General features: G+C 40.1%; 2 protein-coding genes across 2 annotated transcripts; both read right to left on the bottom strand.

Moving 5' to 3' along the window:
• Nucleotides 1-235: 235 nt before the first annotated feature.
• LOC146483830 (transient receptor potential cation channel subfamily A member 1-like) lies at nucleotides 236-3776 on the bottom strand. The gene is made up of 3 exons (XM_085105610.1): nucleotides 3663-3776; nucleotides 2590-2765; nucleotides 236-581 (listed from the first exon to the last, which is right to left on the bottom strand). The coding sequence occupies exons 1-3, from the start codon at nucleotides 3774-3776 to the stop codon at nucleotides 254-256; spliced, it is 618 nt and encodes a 205-aa protein (XP_084961736.1). The 3' UTR covers nucleotides 236-253.
• Nucleotides 3777-4396: 620 nt separating this feature from the next.
• LOC146483829 (uncharacterized) lies at nucleotides 4397-13774 on the bottom strand. The gene is made up of 7 exons (XM_085105609.1): nucleotides 13305-13774; nucleotides 10977-11320; nucleotides 10406-10682; nucleotides 9737-10067; nucleotides 8110-8309; nucleotides 6432-6761; nucleotides 4397-5279 (listed from the first exon to the last, which is right to left on the bottom strand). Exons 1-7 carry the CDS (start codon nucleotides 13772-13774, stop codon nucleotides 4397-4399), a joined length of 2835 nt encoding a protein of 944 aa, XP_084961735.1.
• Nucleotides 13775-14174: the final 400 nt, after the last annotated feature.

The raw sequence follows: 14174 nt of genomic DNA, 5'->3' as shown, positions 1-14174 counted from the left end.
GTTTACTTTCAAAAATACAGAGAGATTGGCTGGAAACAGTTTCCTCTGGAAGTTTGTTCCATTCAGTTATCGTCCTGGGAAAGAAAGAAAATCTAAAATATCTTTATGTCCTTTCGGTACAATAAATGTTAAATCATGGCTTCCACGAGTCTTCCTTTCTCTGCTTGTTATCCCACTGTAGGTCTTGCAGCACTTCCGTCAAGCTCGTTGTTCGATCGTTGTTCGATCGTACAATCCAGATTCAAAGAGAGCATCACTTGTAGAATGCAGAGTGGCCAGCTCCTTTCCCGTGGGATCCCGGCGTTGGTTCTTTACTTTCCTGTTCTGTTTCAAATGACGCTCTTATTTCACTACCGGTGCTGTTGCCCTCAGGATCATCCGGTACCTGAAACTTAGGGTCAATTGTTATTGCAAGGGTTCTGAGGAGCTTGTTCAGCGACTCTAACGTGGCCATCATTGACTTGATCTTCTTCTTGTTCTTCATTATTTCGGCTTTCACATCAGCGAGTTCAGATGGAGGATTGTCTTTAGCTGGTTCTGGGCTGACATCGGCAAATCTTGCATGCAGCCACTCCGTCAATCTAGCACATAAGACATGACGAGACAATTATATCCAATAAACTTACTATTGAAGAGAACGGGAAGCTCCAACAGATTACTTCATCATACAAACAAAGGGCAATAAGGTCGAACATACATCTTTTGCTCTAAAGTTATTTCAGCCAAGCCCAAGTTAAAGATGGGAAAACGAAGGAGAGCTCAGGGCCACGTTCTCTTGCAGTATTTTTCAGCATATCATTCAAAAGAAAATCCATTCTTGGCGAGGGCTGAAAAATCCCCTCCAAATTTAAGCAGCAAGCTTAGATTAGGAAAATAGCGGAGAGTCAGAGGACGCAGTAAGGGCAGAACAAACACTGGTATGACAGAAATGATAAATCAGTGAAAGTGATTAACGGGGCAGTCCACGAGGCAAAAAAAAAAAAAAAAAAAATTCTTAGTCCTCAGTGGTAATCGAACCAGTTCCGGGTTAGATCAACGGTTACTCTACCAACTGAACCTCGGGAGCAAGTCGCGAATGATAAAGATGGAAATTCGAGACAACGACAATGTGAAGAGTACAATAACTGTTGCAGCACAGAGTACTAAAGACACAAATGGTGAATCAGCAATTGGTGAAAATTTAAGTGCTATGATACTGTAATTCTCTGATTCACCATCACAACAAGCATGATCGAATCCAGTGCTCGCCGTCAAACAAACAAACAAACAAACAAACAAACAAACAAAATAAAAAAAAAAGCAATTGCAAGTTGTAGGTGACAATCATCAGTCTTAACACTAAAAGATGGACGCCTCATCCATGATCTTGGAGGAACTCGAAGATACAAAGTTAAGCTCCTCTGGTTAGTTCGATCGTCAAGACGAGAGCACGAATGATAATGCGTTCAGAGGAACTCCTGCGGCTTTAATACGCCTCTGTGTACGACGCATAGCACCAGTCGACTTTTCACTAAGTACTTAAAGTTATATTCGTACCTTCGCGATGTAAAGGTTGCTGACAGCTGAGATAACACTAGCTAGGAACTTGAGCATTTTTATTATAATAACGTTAATTTTACCATAGTTGAGATGACAAAGGCGCTAGGATAAAAGCATGGAGGATGGCGAGGCGACCTGATTCAATATGGTTTGGCGCGGGTTCGTCTAAATTCTGTCTAAATAGTTGACAGCTTGAGATCCAAAGAAGGAATAAAGTCAACAAAAGCCTTTGACCATGGCAAAGTCTGCCTTAACTTCTGTTTTACAACGAAAAAATCTCGAGTGTGATCTCAACCAATATACAGTCAATTCTCGCCTTGCGGACACCTCGCTATTACGGACACCCCGATAATACGGACAGCATCTAAGTCCCCGGCAAAAATAAATTACAGACGTTTGACTGAAATAAATTCCCGCTATTAGGGACTCTCGCTATTAAGGACACTAACTCGCGGTCCCGATGGTGTCCGCAATAAAGGGAGTTGACTGTATAATGTTATTCGTTCGTTTACGGTAGTTTGATTTCACGTCTGTCGTTCTTCTGTATTTTTAAAAAAATGCTATACAGTCAACTCCCTTGATTGCGGACACCATCGGGACCGCAGTTAGTGTCCTTAATAGCGAGAGTCCGTAATAGAGGAAATTTTTTTTTTAGTCAAACGTCTGTAATTTATATTTGCCAGGGATTTAGCTGCTGTCCGTAATAGCGAGGTTTCCGCAAGGCGAGAGTTGACTGTATTGAGTTTTTATCAGTGTTGCCTTCTTTGATCAACAAGAAAGGGACGCTTTTCCTCTTTCACAAGATGCAAAAAGAAAGACATTAGCCGGATGTTCTCAAAGGGAGAACGAACGATATTTCAAATTGTAATGAAATTTCATCCGCGCCAACTGTGTCCAAAGACACTTCAGTATACATAGTTTCAATGCACTAGACAAAGTAATATCATTCAACAAAACTGGTCCAAAATTGGGTACAGTGAAAGATAAGAAACGATTCTAGTCTGGCAGATACGAAATACGGAAATAGATACACTTAAACTGACTCCTCACCTGTACGACCTGGACAACTTGTTGGGCTCTTCAACGTATACCATTTGGTAAGCCCTCCGGATTATGAACATAGGATACGCTTCTTCTATTTCGATTTGATACTCTAGCTGCGTTCCCAGTCTCTTAATAGCAGCATACTTCTTTATCTTCTCAGTGTTTCCAACGGCCAGACCGACCTGTAAGAAAAACAAACCCTTTTACCTCATTGAAGATTCATGCTATATTCAATCCAAAGACCTGAAGAAGTCAAGAAGTGGGTAGAAATTTCGATTTGTTTTCTACACTAGAATTAAACAACTAGATAGGATGTTAGACCATTGCGTTTCCATAAAAGTTCGACGATGCCCAATTTCAAAGTTTAGCGATTTCTGTCAAACACGGTTGTTGCACTCTTATCGCACGATGCAAAATGTTTAAATACGCCAGTTCACATTTTGAACGCTTACGGACAGAATAAATCTCGAAAAGAAAGAGATGGGATGGGATATTAAAAGTTCGACGATACCCAATATTTCAAAGTTTAGCAATTTCTGTCAAACTCCGTTGTCGCACGTTTATCGCACCATGGAAAATGTTAAAATACACGTTATTATATTCGCTTTATGAAATAAGATTGGTCAAGGTATAAATATTGTTTAAATAAGGCGGGGGCACCCAACGGTTCACTTAGGTGGGTATATGTCCGGAAGGCCTTAATTGCCTCCGAAATTCGTATTATGTTTTGAAGAAAATGTAAAGTTTCTACGGCAAAATGTTACCTCCAACTTTGGTAACACTGGAAAACTCATTCCTTTCATTTTCGGAAAAGCAAATATCTCGATAAAAAAAAGTGAAATGAGGTCAGCTGGCATTTTCGTACAGCCAACAATAGTTCGTAAATTTGGGAAAAAAGATCCGTTTCTTAAAACTTTCGGCGACCTGAATTTTCAGCTAAAACATCCGAACAGATCATACTGTTTTAGAGTACTCAAATATGACTTAAATATACAAGAGAAACCTTAGAGTTATTTTTGCTTTAATGATCTCGTTGGGTTGCTGGGTGCTCCTGATTGGGAATGAAGACCATTTCTTACCAACAGGTTCATCAGCGCGATGATCAGCAAAAACAAACAAACAAAGAGGAACAAAAAACCCACATGAGGAAATGGATTCAATGGGTTTCCGGTTGTCTCGTTGTCTTTGTCCATTTTTTTTATAAAGATTGGTCCAAAGTCCAGCTCCCCAATCATCATCATCAACACACGGAGTAGAGAATGGCACACCGTATGGAATCCAGTCTGCAATATAAGAAGCATCCGAACTCAACTTCAAAAAACCTGGATAGTGTTTGTACCTCATAACAGCAATTGCAACTATTATTATCTTTTAAACTTTCGGTAAAACACTTATCCGACTGTCCCAACGTAAGATAGTGAACAAACTAGAATGTACCAGTCTTCAAGTAGAGATGTACCAGCAACGACTTATCTGATCTATTTACCCAACGCAGTTTTAATTTATGTAATATAACCAAAAAGGTCAACTTATAACGAATTTTCAGAACATTTCAGGAGCGTTGAAAGAAAAGACCTGGTAACATCACACTGACTTTTTGCACACTGAGTCATTCTCTTGGTGGGTCGGCATTGATATTACTTATGGAGGGTATCTTTTTTGAAGTCGTTCAAAAAACTCGCAGCACGTGCTTTATCGGGTCTAAAACCACTCGACTGCGCCTCGTGGTTTTAAATCCCGACAAGAAACTCCTGCTAGTGTTTTAAACATTACGTAACATTGCTTTCATATATACTGTATTCCCAACCTGCTCTTAAAAAAGGATGTAAAACACGAGCGCAAATCCCAAGACAAGGAAAGTGAACACAACCATCACTTGAAAAACGGTCTTGGTAACTTCAATATACATTGCAATGTAAGTGCCAAACAAATGATATCTTCTGAGAAACAGTATCATGTTCGTGTAGCACACGAAGATGGCTACAATTCCAATAATCCACAAGGAACGTGGGTCTTTCATACCCTCTAACCAATCGTCAAGGTTTTGTTGTGTCATGACGTAGGGAATCATAAACAAGGCGGCACAGATATGCAAAGTCCAGTCGAGGTAATTGGACAGGTCCTTAAAATAGTTCCAACGTTGCACGTAAATTTGCAAAAATTCTTTACACATGTGCACCACGGCAAATAGCACGATCATTGGTGGTACTATTAAGGTGAGAGTATCCTTCCTATAAAAGTCTGAAGGTTTACGCTTGGGAACCCCTTGGGCTGAGTTATTCGACTGGTTATCGACCTTTCTGAAGTCTTGGCCTGCCCTCTGATCGACTATGAATATGGTGAAGAGTATCATCAGTATGAGATATGTGACAAAATCGAACATGAAAACACTTCTCCCCAGCTTGACCCACTTGAATTCGTTGAATTTCAGCGTGAGAGGATGGAGAAGAAGTCGTTCACGCCTGTGCTTGATCATCGCCTGGACAGCGGAGAACCTTCCACTTGGCATTTCCACACCTTGATCCAGATACTTGAAGTTGTATGTAACTTTATATTCTGGGTCGGTCGGGTTAAGGTGTTCAGAATGATGCACGCATTGATCCAGAACGAGCTCAGCAGCTTCTGGGATGTTTTCTATCAGAAGTGAGATCGCAGTTTGACCATTTGATGTTTTGTAGTCTTCAAGTTCTTTCCACCTTAAGATAGAAGCAGAATGATTAACTGGAGGAGGAATTCATGTTATAAGAGTGAGTGAGCTATTTTACGGTCTGTATATGTCAAAAGTTTAGTTTGTTATTTTACATTCATCGTTCGTAGCGAAGAACGTTTCATGAAAAAAACGCATTGAGGCATTAACTATTAACTAAGCATCATCACTTAGTAGTTTCACGAGGGTACAACTGTATCTCGCAAAATGTTTATCTCTCAGTAGAAAGAATAAGAAAATTAAATATGAAAACTGGGAATCAACATACAAATAACATTCGCAGCAATCCATATTTGACGTCCAATCGTAAAAACGTCGTCCAAAGACAAATAATCAGTACCTCCTGCCCCTGAAAAGGTGGAACTGAAATGGCCATTTGGTTACCTTTGCCTTTGTTTCAAAGCGAGTCTTAAGTACAAAGTCATTTATATACAAACGAGGAGGTAAGATAATTATGAACCGGTGACTTAAAATCGCTCTGACCAAAAATGCTTTAATTTACGCGATCACTCAGCTCACAAAGTAAAACCATAAGTAAGTCTGTGTGATTCTGAAGATCACGGCCAGGCCAAACGGTGTTGCAAGTCATCCCAAGCTTCCAAATGCCGTACTTATTTGTGTACAAACTTGTGATGGATGCGATCTTGTTCAGCCTTTGTGGCCAAACCAATGAAACCAATCTTTTCTTGGAGATACTGGCTTTTACAGCGACTCTGTAAATCTGAGGTTTGAATAAAGGTGTTGTACGTGTGATGTATGCCGAAGTTTTAACCGTGAAACGAATTTTTCGCTTTGCCGGTTTGGTGCAAGCTCAAGAAACTATTTACTATCGCAAGTACACTCAACTCCTGTCAAAAAAGTCTCTAACGAAATCCTAAACGATTTGGCTATTTAAATGAAAGCTATTCAGCTGTATAATGTGCTCCATTGGTAATTTTTATTTTACTGAATACTTCCTGAATCGAAATTTGTAATTTCAATACTTTTGTGTGACAATTTCGTGTACCAATGTTTACGCGGGGCAGCCTATAGAGTGAAACTATGTATTCGGAGGCTGTAATTGAAAACAAACTCTGTTTTACTTGGATTTGTAGTCCAACCAAAGTAACTCGTAAAAAAGCAATTTATAACGCCACTTAACCTTTTGTGCTTGACAATTGTTATGGCAACATCATCAGATCCCGCTTTGGCTGCCACTTCCAAACAGGCAAACTCTTGTTTGTTACAAAGCATTAAACTTGCTCCGCGGTCCAACAGTAAACTGACAAAAGCTGCGTGACCTTGGACACACGCAACATGTAAGGCAGAGTAGCCACCAATGTCTTGCAGGCCAGGAGATGCTTTGAAGTCAAACAGAATCTCAGCACATTTTAGCTGGTTTCTCTTTGCAGCCCACATGAGAGGTGTTCGGTGGTTGTTGTCTCTACTGTCAACGTCTGCTCCCATATTCAGAAGTATCAGACAAGATTTGCTGTGTCCAAAAAACGAGAAAAAAAAGACTTTAATACTCTGTTACCTATTGCCATGTAGTATTTATCATATCACGTGCAGGAATATGATGCGACAAAAGTCCAACCCTTAACCATTAGCAATCATTTCAAAATTGTTTGGATGCCCTGAGTTCTATAATCACTATGAGGTCAATTATTCGGGTTCGACTGTAGTTTGAGATAAGTAGGAGTTGATAAATTAAGCGCTGGAACATGGGGAAAAAAATCCCGACGTTTCGACAATACTGTCTTCTTCAGGGTACAAAACAACTAGCACAGTTGAGTTCGTTATTTGCAGTGGTATACAAATAATAATACGTGTGGGTGCCGACATACTAATTAAAATTAAAGTGCGCGTGCGTGGAGGTCGACCTCTGAACTAGAGAAACCCAAATGTTCCCGAGAGGTGTAGGAGTGGAAAATGGACCCTTATCACTCGGCGACCATGTTGAGTCTCGGGGGAATAAAACTTTGTTTTTGCATGGCACGCCTCGGCCAGACGCGAACTCAGTGCGAGGCTTACCGTGCAAAAAACAAAGCTCTTTACTCCCCCGAGACTCAACATGGCCACCGAGTGATAAAGGTCTATTGGAAAGTGTTACGCATTCCTTCGCGATGTCGGGGCTCTTTCACTGGTAAACCCGCTTAAACCAGGTCCTCGAGCAAGTGACTTGATCTGTTAACATGCTGTACGACAGGAAACTGTCTTTTCTTGTTAATATCTGACGTCATGGCGGTGTTCCATGAAGCGGTCGGCCAAACTGTACTTCTCTCGAAGATTCACAATTTTTTCTCTGAGTGTTTAACGCTCGTGACATGCTAAATATCTAAAAGGACATTCCACTCCTCTGACCGGCCTTCTGTTCGTCTATCTGTTCTTCTATTTTGGTATATACAAATTCTACTTTTACAGATGTATGTTGATTGCACCTTGAAGTACTGATTTTACGTTATTATAAGTAACTCGTACTTATAAGTAATTTTAGTTGGTGTTCACACACGACCCTTCAAGCATAGTTTTATGCTTTAATTACCAATTGAAGAATGATTGATGATCTTGAATCCACCTGTTTATTCCATGGCTGCCAGTTTACCTATGCGAGTTTTTATTTAGTTGACTAATAGTCTAAAAGAGCTGCTTCTTTTGCCCCGAAGCGTCAGCGGGTGGCACATGCCTGCCGTTCATGAACTTAACTAAAAAAAAGAATCACTCAAAAACTGAAAACCAGCGGCAACATTTGATTAATTTGAAGCTTAAAATAGGAGACAAAAACTTGACAATCCTGGATTAAAATGTAAGGCTTAACATATAAAATGCTTGGTTGTTACCTCTGCCCTTTCCTTGCAGCACTATGCAAAGGTGTTCGTCCCAGCTCATCTCGCGCGTTGACATCGGACATCCACTTTGCAAGTGCTTCAACATGTTTGGACGAGGCCTCCTTTGCTGCAAGGTGAAGGGGTGTCTTGTGATGCTCGTCTTGGAAACAATTACCGTGACGCCTCTGTTTGGATAAAACGAACAGCAAAATCTACAGAAGAAATATTTTATAACAAAAACGAAATTAGCCATAGCATTGTTAAACGAGTTTCATTGTCAGTGAAAAGGCGAAGCAATATTTACAATTCAGGACCACTGAAAATGTTAAGTAAATAAGATGGTGCGAGGTCTCGCAGAGAATGACTACAAAAAAGGAATCAAGGAGTAAAGAGGATTTACCTGCCACCGCGATTATAGTAGACGTGTAATAGTAAAGCAAAGAGTTCTCTGCCATCACAGTTTACAGTGACACAGTGAATGAATAATAATATAGAAAAACTGCTATGGAAAAGCAATGTTCTAGCGTCCCATGAAGTTGTTCACGAGCTTGCTGGCTAGTTCAAGTCCTTGGGTTGAATAACTGGGAATTATGTCTGCCATGTTTGAGGGAAGGTTCTAGGTTGTACAGTCTTGACCAAGAGGCGAAAAAACCCCGGTGGTCTATACCAATTTAACGTTGGCCTCAAATGGGGCCTAATTCAAACTAAGCCGAATATCAACCCCTAACCCCCTAACCCCTTATTGTTTTTCGCTAATTTAAAGCTCCTTTATGTTGAAATATTTCTGAGAAAAAAGTTTTGTCACAGTGTTTTTCCTCACTCCTGTGTGGAACTCGAAATGTTGGAAGTTTGGCTCTTCTTCGGCGGTTCATCTACGCTGGCTCCAGAGGCCAGTTGTCTTAAAATCAAAGTGAGAAAATTATCCCATCGGCGGTTACAAAGAATGACAATGCAGTCTGGTAATCGAGCATTCTATGATTGCTTGACAAAAGCGGAGTTTTATCTGTGAGCGAAGGCCAAGTGGTCATCATTTTGACATCTGGCAATGGACCGCATACAATTTTTGTACAAGAACACAAGAATTTTTGTTAGAACAGACGCTAGTGACGCCGCATTACAAGACCTCTAATGGGACACTCTAGCTAGAATTTCGCCGAAACAAACACATTCTCAAATTAGTGAGGGAATATATTGTTAATGAAGTGCACAGTCTTTAGTGAATTTAAATCTAACTGGGAGGACTCCTAACGTCTGCCGGCAGAGAAATTTCTTGTGCGTACCTTCAGTAAGGACTGAATAGGCTACGAAGCCATTTTATTACAATGGTAGCGTCGTTTTTAATAATTCCTTAAACTAGCTATTTTATAGAATACTTTTTAATTTCATTAGTGTTTGTAAATTGATGATTTTTAACTTGTTAGACTTTTATTTTTCATTGCTATAGATGTAATTGTGCCTTAAATTTACAGCCAGGGCTCCCATTGATAACAGTACTTTGTTTTTAAGTGCTAAAGGGATCACCCTGACTTAAATAAATAAAAGTATCTGTTTTGTTTTGCTCCATTGATTCGCCAGTTCAGTTTATTGACTGGCTAAAGCTGGGAATATTTTGAGCATAAAAGCAAGACTATTTTGTTACCTTATTATCTTTAGTCTTAGCAGCGTAGTGTAGAGGAACTCTATCCAACAAATCTTTTTTGTTTAAATTTTTTGCACCCGGGCGAGTCTCCAGAAGCATGGCGAGCATCTTCAAATGTTCGTTTTCCACCGCAATGTGAACACAGGTTTTCATGAGCAAGTCGGCGGCACTTATATCAGCTCCACGTTTGAGGAGAATACGGGCCGATTCCACGTGACCAGCAGCAACAGCGTTCAAAAATGGAGAACGACCTTCGCCGTCACGTGCATTCAATCTGGCTTCTTTTTCCAAGAGAAATTCAACAAGTTTTGTCTGGTTAAAAAGGGCGGCCCTATGTACAGGAAATAGATACATTAATAAAATAAATAAATAGATAGATAAACAAGACAGTGTTAGTGCATGTGACTTACTATCGATTATATCAGTGCCTTTTGTGAAGGAAGAAGGACGCGTGAGGCACTTTTTTTTTTACCATTTACAAACGGGTATCATTAAAATGAATTAAGCTATAACAAAGAACTGCAAAAACCATCAGATGTCTTCCATGGTACCCTTTTTAATAAGCTTCTCCCCGAAAAACGCTACCTTTCAATAAGCACCGCTTCAAAATGTCGAAAACGTTCATCAGCACCGCGGTGATTTCTGGAGTAAATAGGATAGTAAACTTACTTGTGAAGGGGTGTTTTGGAGTCTCCGTCTTTCGTGTTGACATCGGCCCCTCGTGATATCAGTAAATGTGCCATCTCAATGTTCCCTTTAATGGCCGCCAAATGAAGCGCTGTGGCCGAGTTGCAATTCAAAGTGTTGACATCAGCGCCATTGTCGAGGAGAAGTTCGGCCGTCTTGACGTCATTATTCCAGGCAGCCAAATGCAAAACTGTGTTACTCTGCAAATCCTCTTCCCCAACAAGTCTCTTCTTGTTGGTACCAACATCCCTGTCGCCGGCTTGGTAACAAAAAAATTTACAGTAAATGATTTCACTTACACCCAGTTAATATTTTCATTACAGTAGTTTAATTTTCTGTCTGGCACGTACAACCTCATCATCCAGAATGCTGCGACATTTGCTTACTGTCCGAAATTCACAACTAGTGTGCCGACATTTTTGTTTAGCTCTAATAAATAAGGATGGCCAAACATAAAAATGATCTGATCTATGGCTAGAGAAAATCACGACAGTTTATGTTACAAGACACGTGACACTTCCACTTTAAGCTTTATTTATACCAAAGTTTTTACCTCGGTTCAATAACATTTTCGCGACTTCTGAATGCCCATTTTGAATAGCACAATGGAGAGGAGTCATCTTGTCCGCTGAAATTTCAGTTATGTCCGCTCCAAAATTGAGCAGGATTTGGCACACGTTTCTGTGTCCTCCACTGCAGGCCAGATGCAGCGCAGTATTTCCAGAGCTATCTTTGGCGTCAACATGAACCGAGGCATGATCCAATAGAACGTTGACAATCTCCCCATTCCCTCTACGGGCTGCAAGATGCAGTGGCATACTTCCGTTCTTGGCACGGAGTGTTGGATCGGCGCCTCGTGGTAAAAGAACATCAACAACAGTGGACAGGCCATTAAACCTACGACAAAACAGCGAGGTTTTATTACAAAAAGTTTAACACCGCTAAGCATGCCAAAGAGTAAATCGGAAAAATCTCTCACAAGAATACTCAAGATTTTTGGGCAGTTAATGTCTATTTAGTCAGGCTGCTCCTTTTGCGGTGACTGTTTTCTTTAGCCGTAGGACATCACTTGGGAATCTGGGAGTTGCACTTTTGCTGGGGAATCAAAAGCATAATGTGCAAAAGCATACTTTCGAATTCTATGGCGGATGGATGAGGTCAAAATTAACAATATCGAACTGAATTATCGTGAAGAATGCATCACGTTTGACGGTATCAGCGTCAGTTGAGTGGTGGCACACTTTCAAACCGAGTGGCTTACCCAGATTCGAATGAAGTTTAACCGTAACGAATGGAACATGTTCAGATTAAGTGGCCGGGCCAACTGACCAAACTGAATGGTTAAAATTACTCGCAATGTAAACTAACACAAATTGAATAGGCCAATACATATATATTCAGTGAGGTACAACCAGATTGAATGGCCACCGCAAATGGCATTCTGGCCTACATCCTGGCGGCCTGGGCTGGTTCTTGATTCATCCTGACGGACGAGTTGATAGTGCAATCTAGAAGGGCATTGTTTGACGTGTCGAGGGGACTGCAATCGTGCTTTTCCAATGAATACTAGAGTACTAGTATCTCGGTTGCACCAAATCTGCCGCCACTTAATAGGTCTTGCTGGAACCAATGTGAACTTGAAAGATATGATTGCAATTATAAGTTCAGTGTTTTTAATTTCTCAGCTTACAACTTGTGAAAATCTTCTCTATTCATCTGGTTATAATGCATCCGTATAGTTTAGTGGACGCCCATGGAGACCAATTTCTATGAGTACGGCCATGTGACAGCAAACGAAGGAACAAGTAGATGAGTTACTGAGGCCATTTAGAACGATTTTCCAAATGCAGGCTATCGTCACGTCGACTCACAGCTACGTTCCCAAGGATTTACGTCCCCCCCTCCCTATCTACTTCTCCTTGTTTCTTTAATAAACACTTTTGCAAAACGGCTATACAATCACAAATAGAAATTAAAGGAAAGTACAGACGAACCTCTCGTAAGCGACCACCTAAAATGCCAAGATTTAATGATCCTTTGCTGGAGAATGTCCGCTTAATTACAAGAGTCGAACTAGAGGGTGTTCTTCTAGGAACAGGTCTGACCATTTGCACATTGGCGCATATTTATATAATAGACCTCATGAAGATGATGAATTTGCATTAATATAGCTAAAGAAATCCCTCTCAAAGATAAATGAAATTCACCAGGTCCTCCTCGCGGGGGATTTTAATTACCCAGGATGGGACTGGAAAGCGCACATTGTTAAAGGTTGTAATCATCCGAGACTACACCATCCGCCTACACCCTCCAAGGAATGGGAAGAGGAGAGAACCTGCAGCTGGGAACGAGGTTGGGTCAGGTTGTTTGAAATTTATCTGTCATCATTTTGGGTCACTGTAGAATTGCAGATATTCGAAATACTCCTTCTCAAAGACTTTTCTCCGTTTTAGCATAAAAGACTATGCTATAGACGGATCAAGAGCTCGATTAAAATATTTGACATGCGCATACATTCAATCAATTTATATTTTAAAATGCGTAGAGGGACAAAGATATACGCATTATAAGATATCATTATAAGATACCTTTCCAAAATGCCTGTCTCCTCACATAAAAGCAAATAGAAAAAAAAAAAAAACGAACAAAAAAAAAAAAACACAAAAAAGAAATTCTCTGCTAGAAACTTATCCTTTCTACTTAATCAAACCAAACATATAACAATGCATAAGATAAACATATAACAATGTATAAGATATATTTTCTTTCTATTTTTTTTTAATTTGGTAAAGAAACTGATATGTAAATTTGGAGTGTAATGGTGGTTTAACCAAAATGTCCAAGGAGAAAAAAATTTCACGCTGAAGAAGATTTTACCCACCTGGCTGCTAGATGAAGGGGTGTCCATTGGTATTCACTCGTTCCTACGTTAATGTCCGCTCCGTGATCTAAAAGAGAGTTTACGATTCTCCCAAAATTGTATCGAGCTGCTACGTGAATCGGGGCGAAGCCATGTCCGCCAAGTTTATCGATCTTGCGTTCATCTGTCAGGGAGGCGAGCTCCTCTTCTACTAGATCCATTTCATCTTCTCGAATAGCTTGAAAAAGCTTCAGAGCATGAGGTGATAAAGGGGCTGGAACCTCGGTTTCTTCAAAACCAAGTGATGGTCGTGGCTTTGGGTCCCTGGCTATCTCTGGCTCGAACTCGACTTTAGTCTCGAGGCGCATCTCATCAGCATCTTTCTTGTCTTTCGTTAGCTTGAATGGGTTGCAACTTGTACCATGTCGCTTTGCCTTACCCTGAGCCAAGTCCTCCTCAGAGATTCCATTAAAGTGTTGTCCTTTCTTCATTGTTAGTGTTATATCGTGTCACTAGCGTTCTAATGTGGGACTGTTTACGCCACAGAGCAGAAGTCATGCACTTGTATCTGTATCTAATCATTGTTTGAATATCTGATGAGATCACTTTGATCTGTCACTATTTTTTTTAACAAAAAACATGTTTTTTAATGTAATTTCATCTTTTTTTATTTTGCTTTGTTTCATTTCATATTGATCTCGTTTTTGTTTTATTATTGTATAATGAGTTTAGTGTGAGTTACGTTAACTTTAAGATCAAGTCACACAAAACCAAAAATGGCAGATTTAAAATAACTTGAAAGATGCATCAAACTAAAAAAGAGCATTTAACTACTCACGGAATAGGAAAAGGCGGCTGTATTTACTTTGCATTGCTAACTACGCAGAAGGT

This window comes from Pavona decussata, unplaced genomic scaffold, assembly GCF_977016875.1.
Source record: "Pavona decussata unplaced genomic scaffold, jaPavDecu1.1 SCAFFOLD_38, whole genome shotgun sequence".
NCBI classification, from domain to species: domain Eukaryota; kingdom Metazoa; phylum Cnidaria; class Anthozoa; order Scleractinia; family Agariciidae; genus Pavona; species Pavona decussata.
Note: the sequence above shows the minus strand (reverse complement) of the source record. Positions and strands in the feature narration are given on the sequence as shown.

What these genes read in the sequence shown, in the direction of transcription:
- LOC146483830 (XM_085105610.1), bottom strand. Translation starts at nt 3,776, where the DNA reads ATGGACAAAGACAACGAGACAACCGGAAACCCATTGAATCCATTTCCT. An exon ending in TCGCGCTGATGAACCTGTTG is followed by an intron (nt 2,766 to 3,662) that starts GTAAGAAATGGT and finishes TTTTTCTTACAG; the next exon opens with GTCGGTCTGGCCGTTGGAAA. An exon ending in AAGTTGTCCAGGTCGTACAG is followed by an intron (nt 582 to 2,589) that starts GTGAGGAGTCAG and finishes CTTATGTGCTAG; the next exon opens with ATTGACGGAGTGGCTGCATG.
- LOC146483829 (XM_085105609.1), bottom strand. Translation starts at nt 13,774, where the DNA reads ATGAAGAAAGGACAACACTTTAATGGAATCTCTGAGGAGGACTTGGCT. An exon ending in CCCCTTCATCTAGCAGCCAG is followed by an intron (nt 11,321 to 13,304) that starts GTGGGTAAAATC and finishes GTTTTGTCGTAG; the next exon opens with GTTTAATGGCCTGTCCACTG. An exon ending in ACAATTGTCAAGCACAAAAG is followed by an intron (nt 5,280 to 6,431) that starts GTTAAGTGGCGT and finishes TTCTATCTTAAG; the next exon opens with GTGGAAAGAACTTGAAGACT.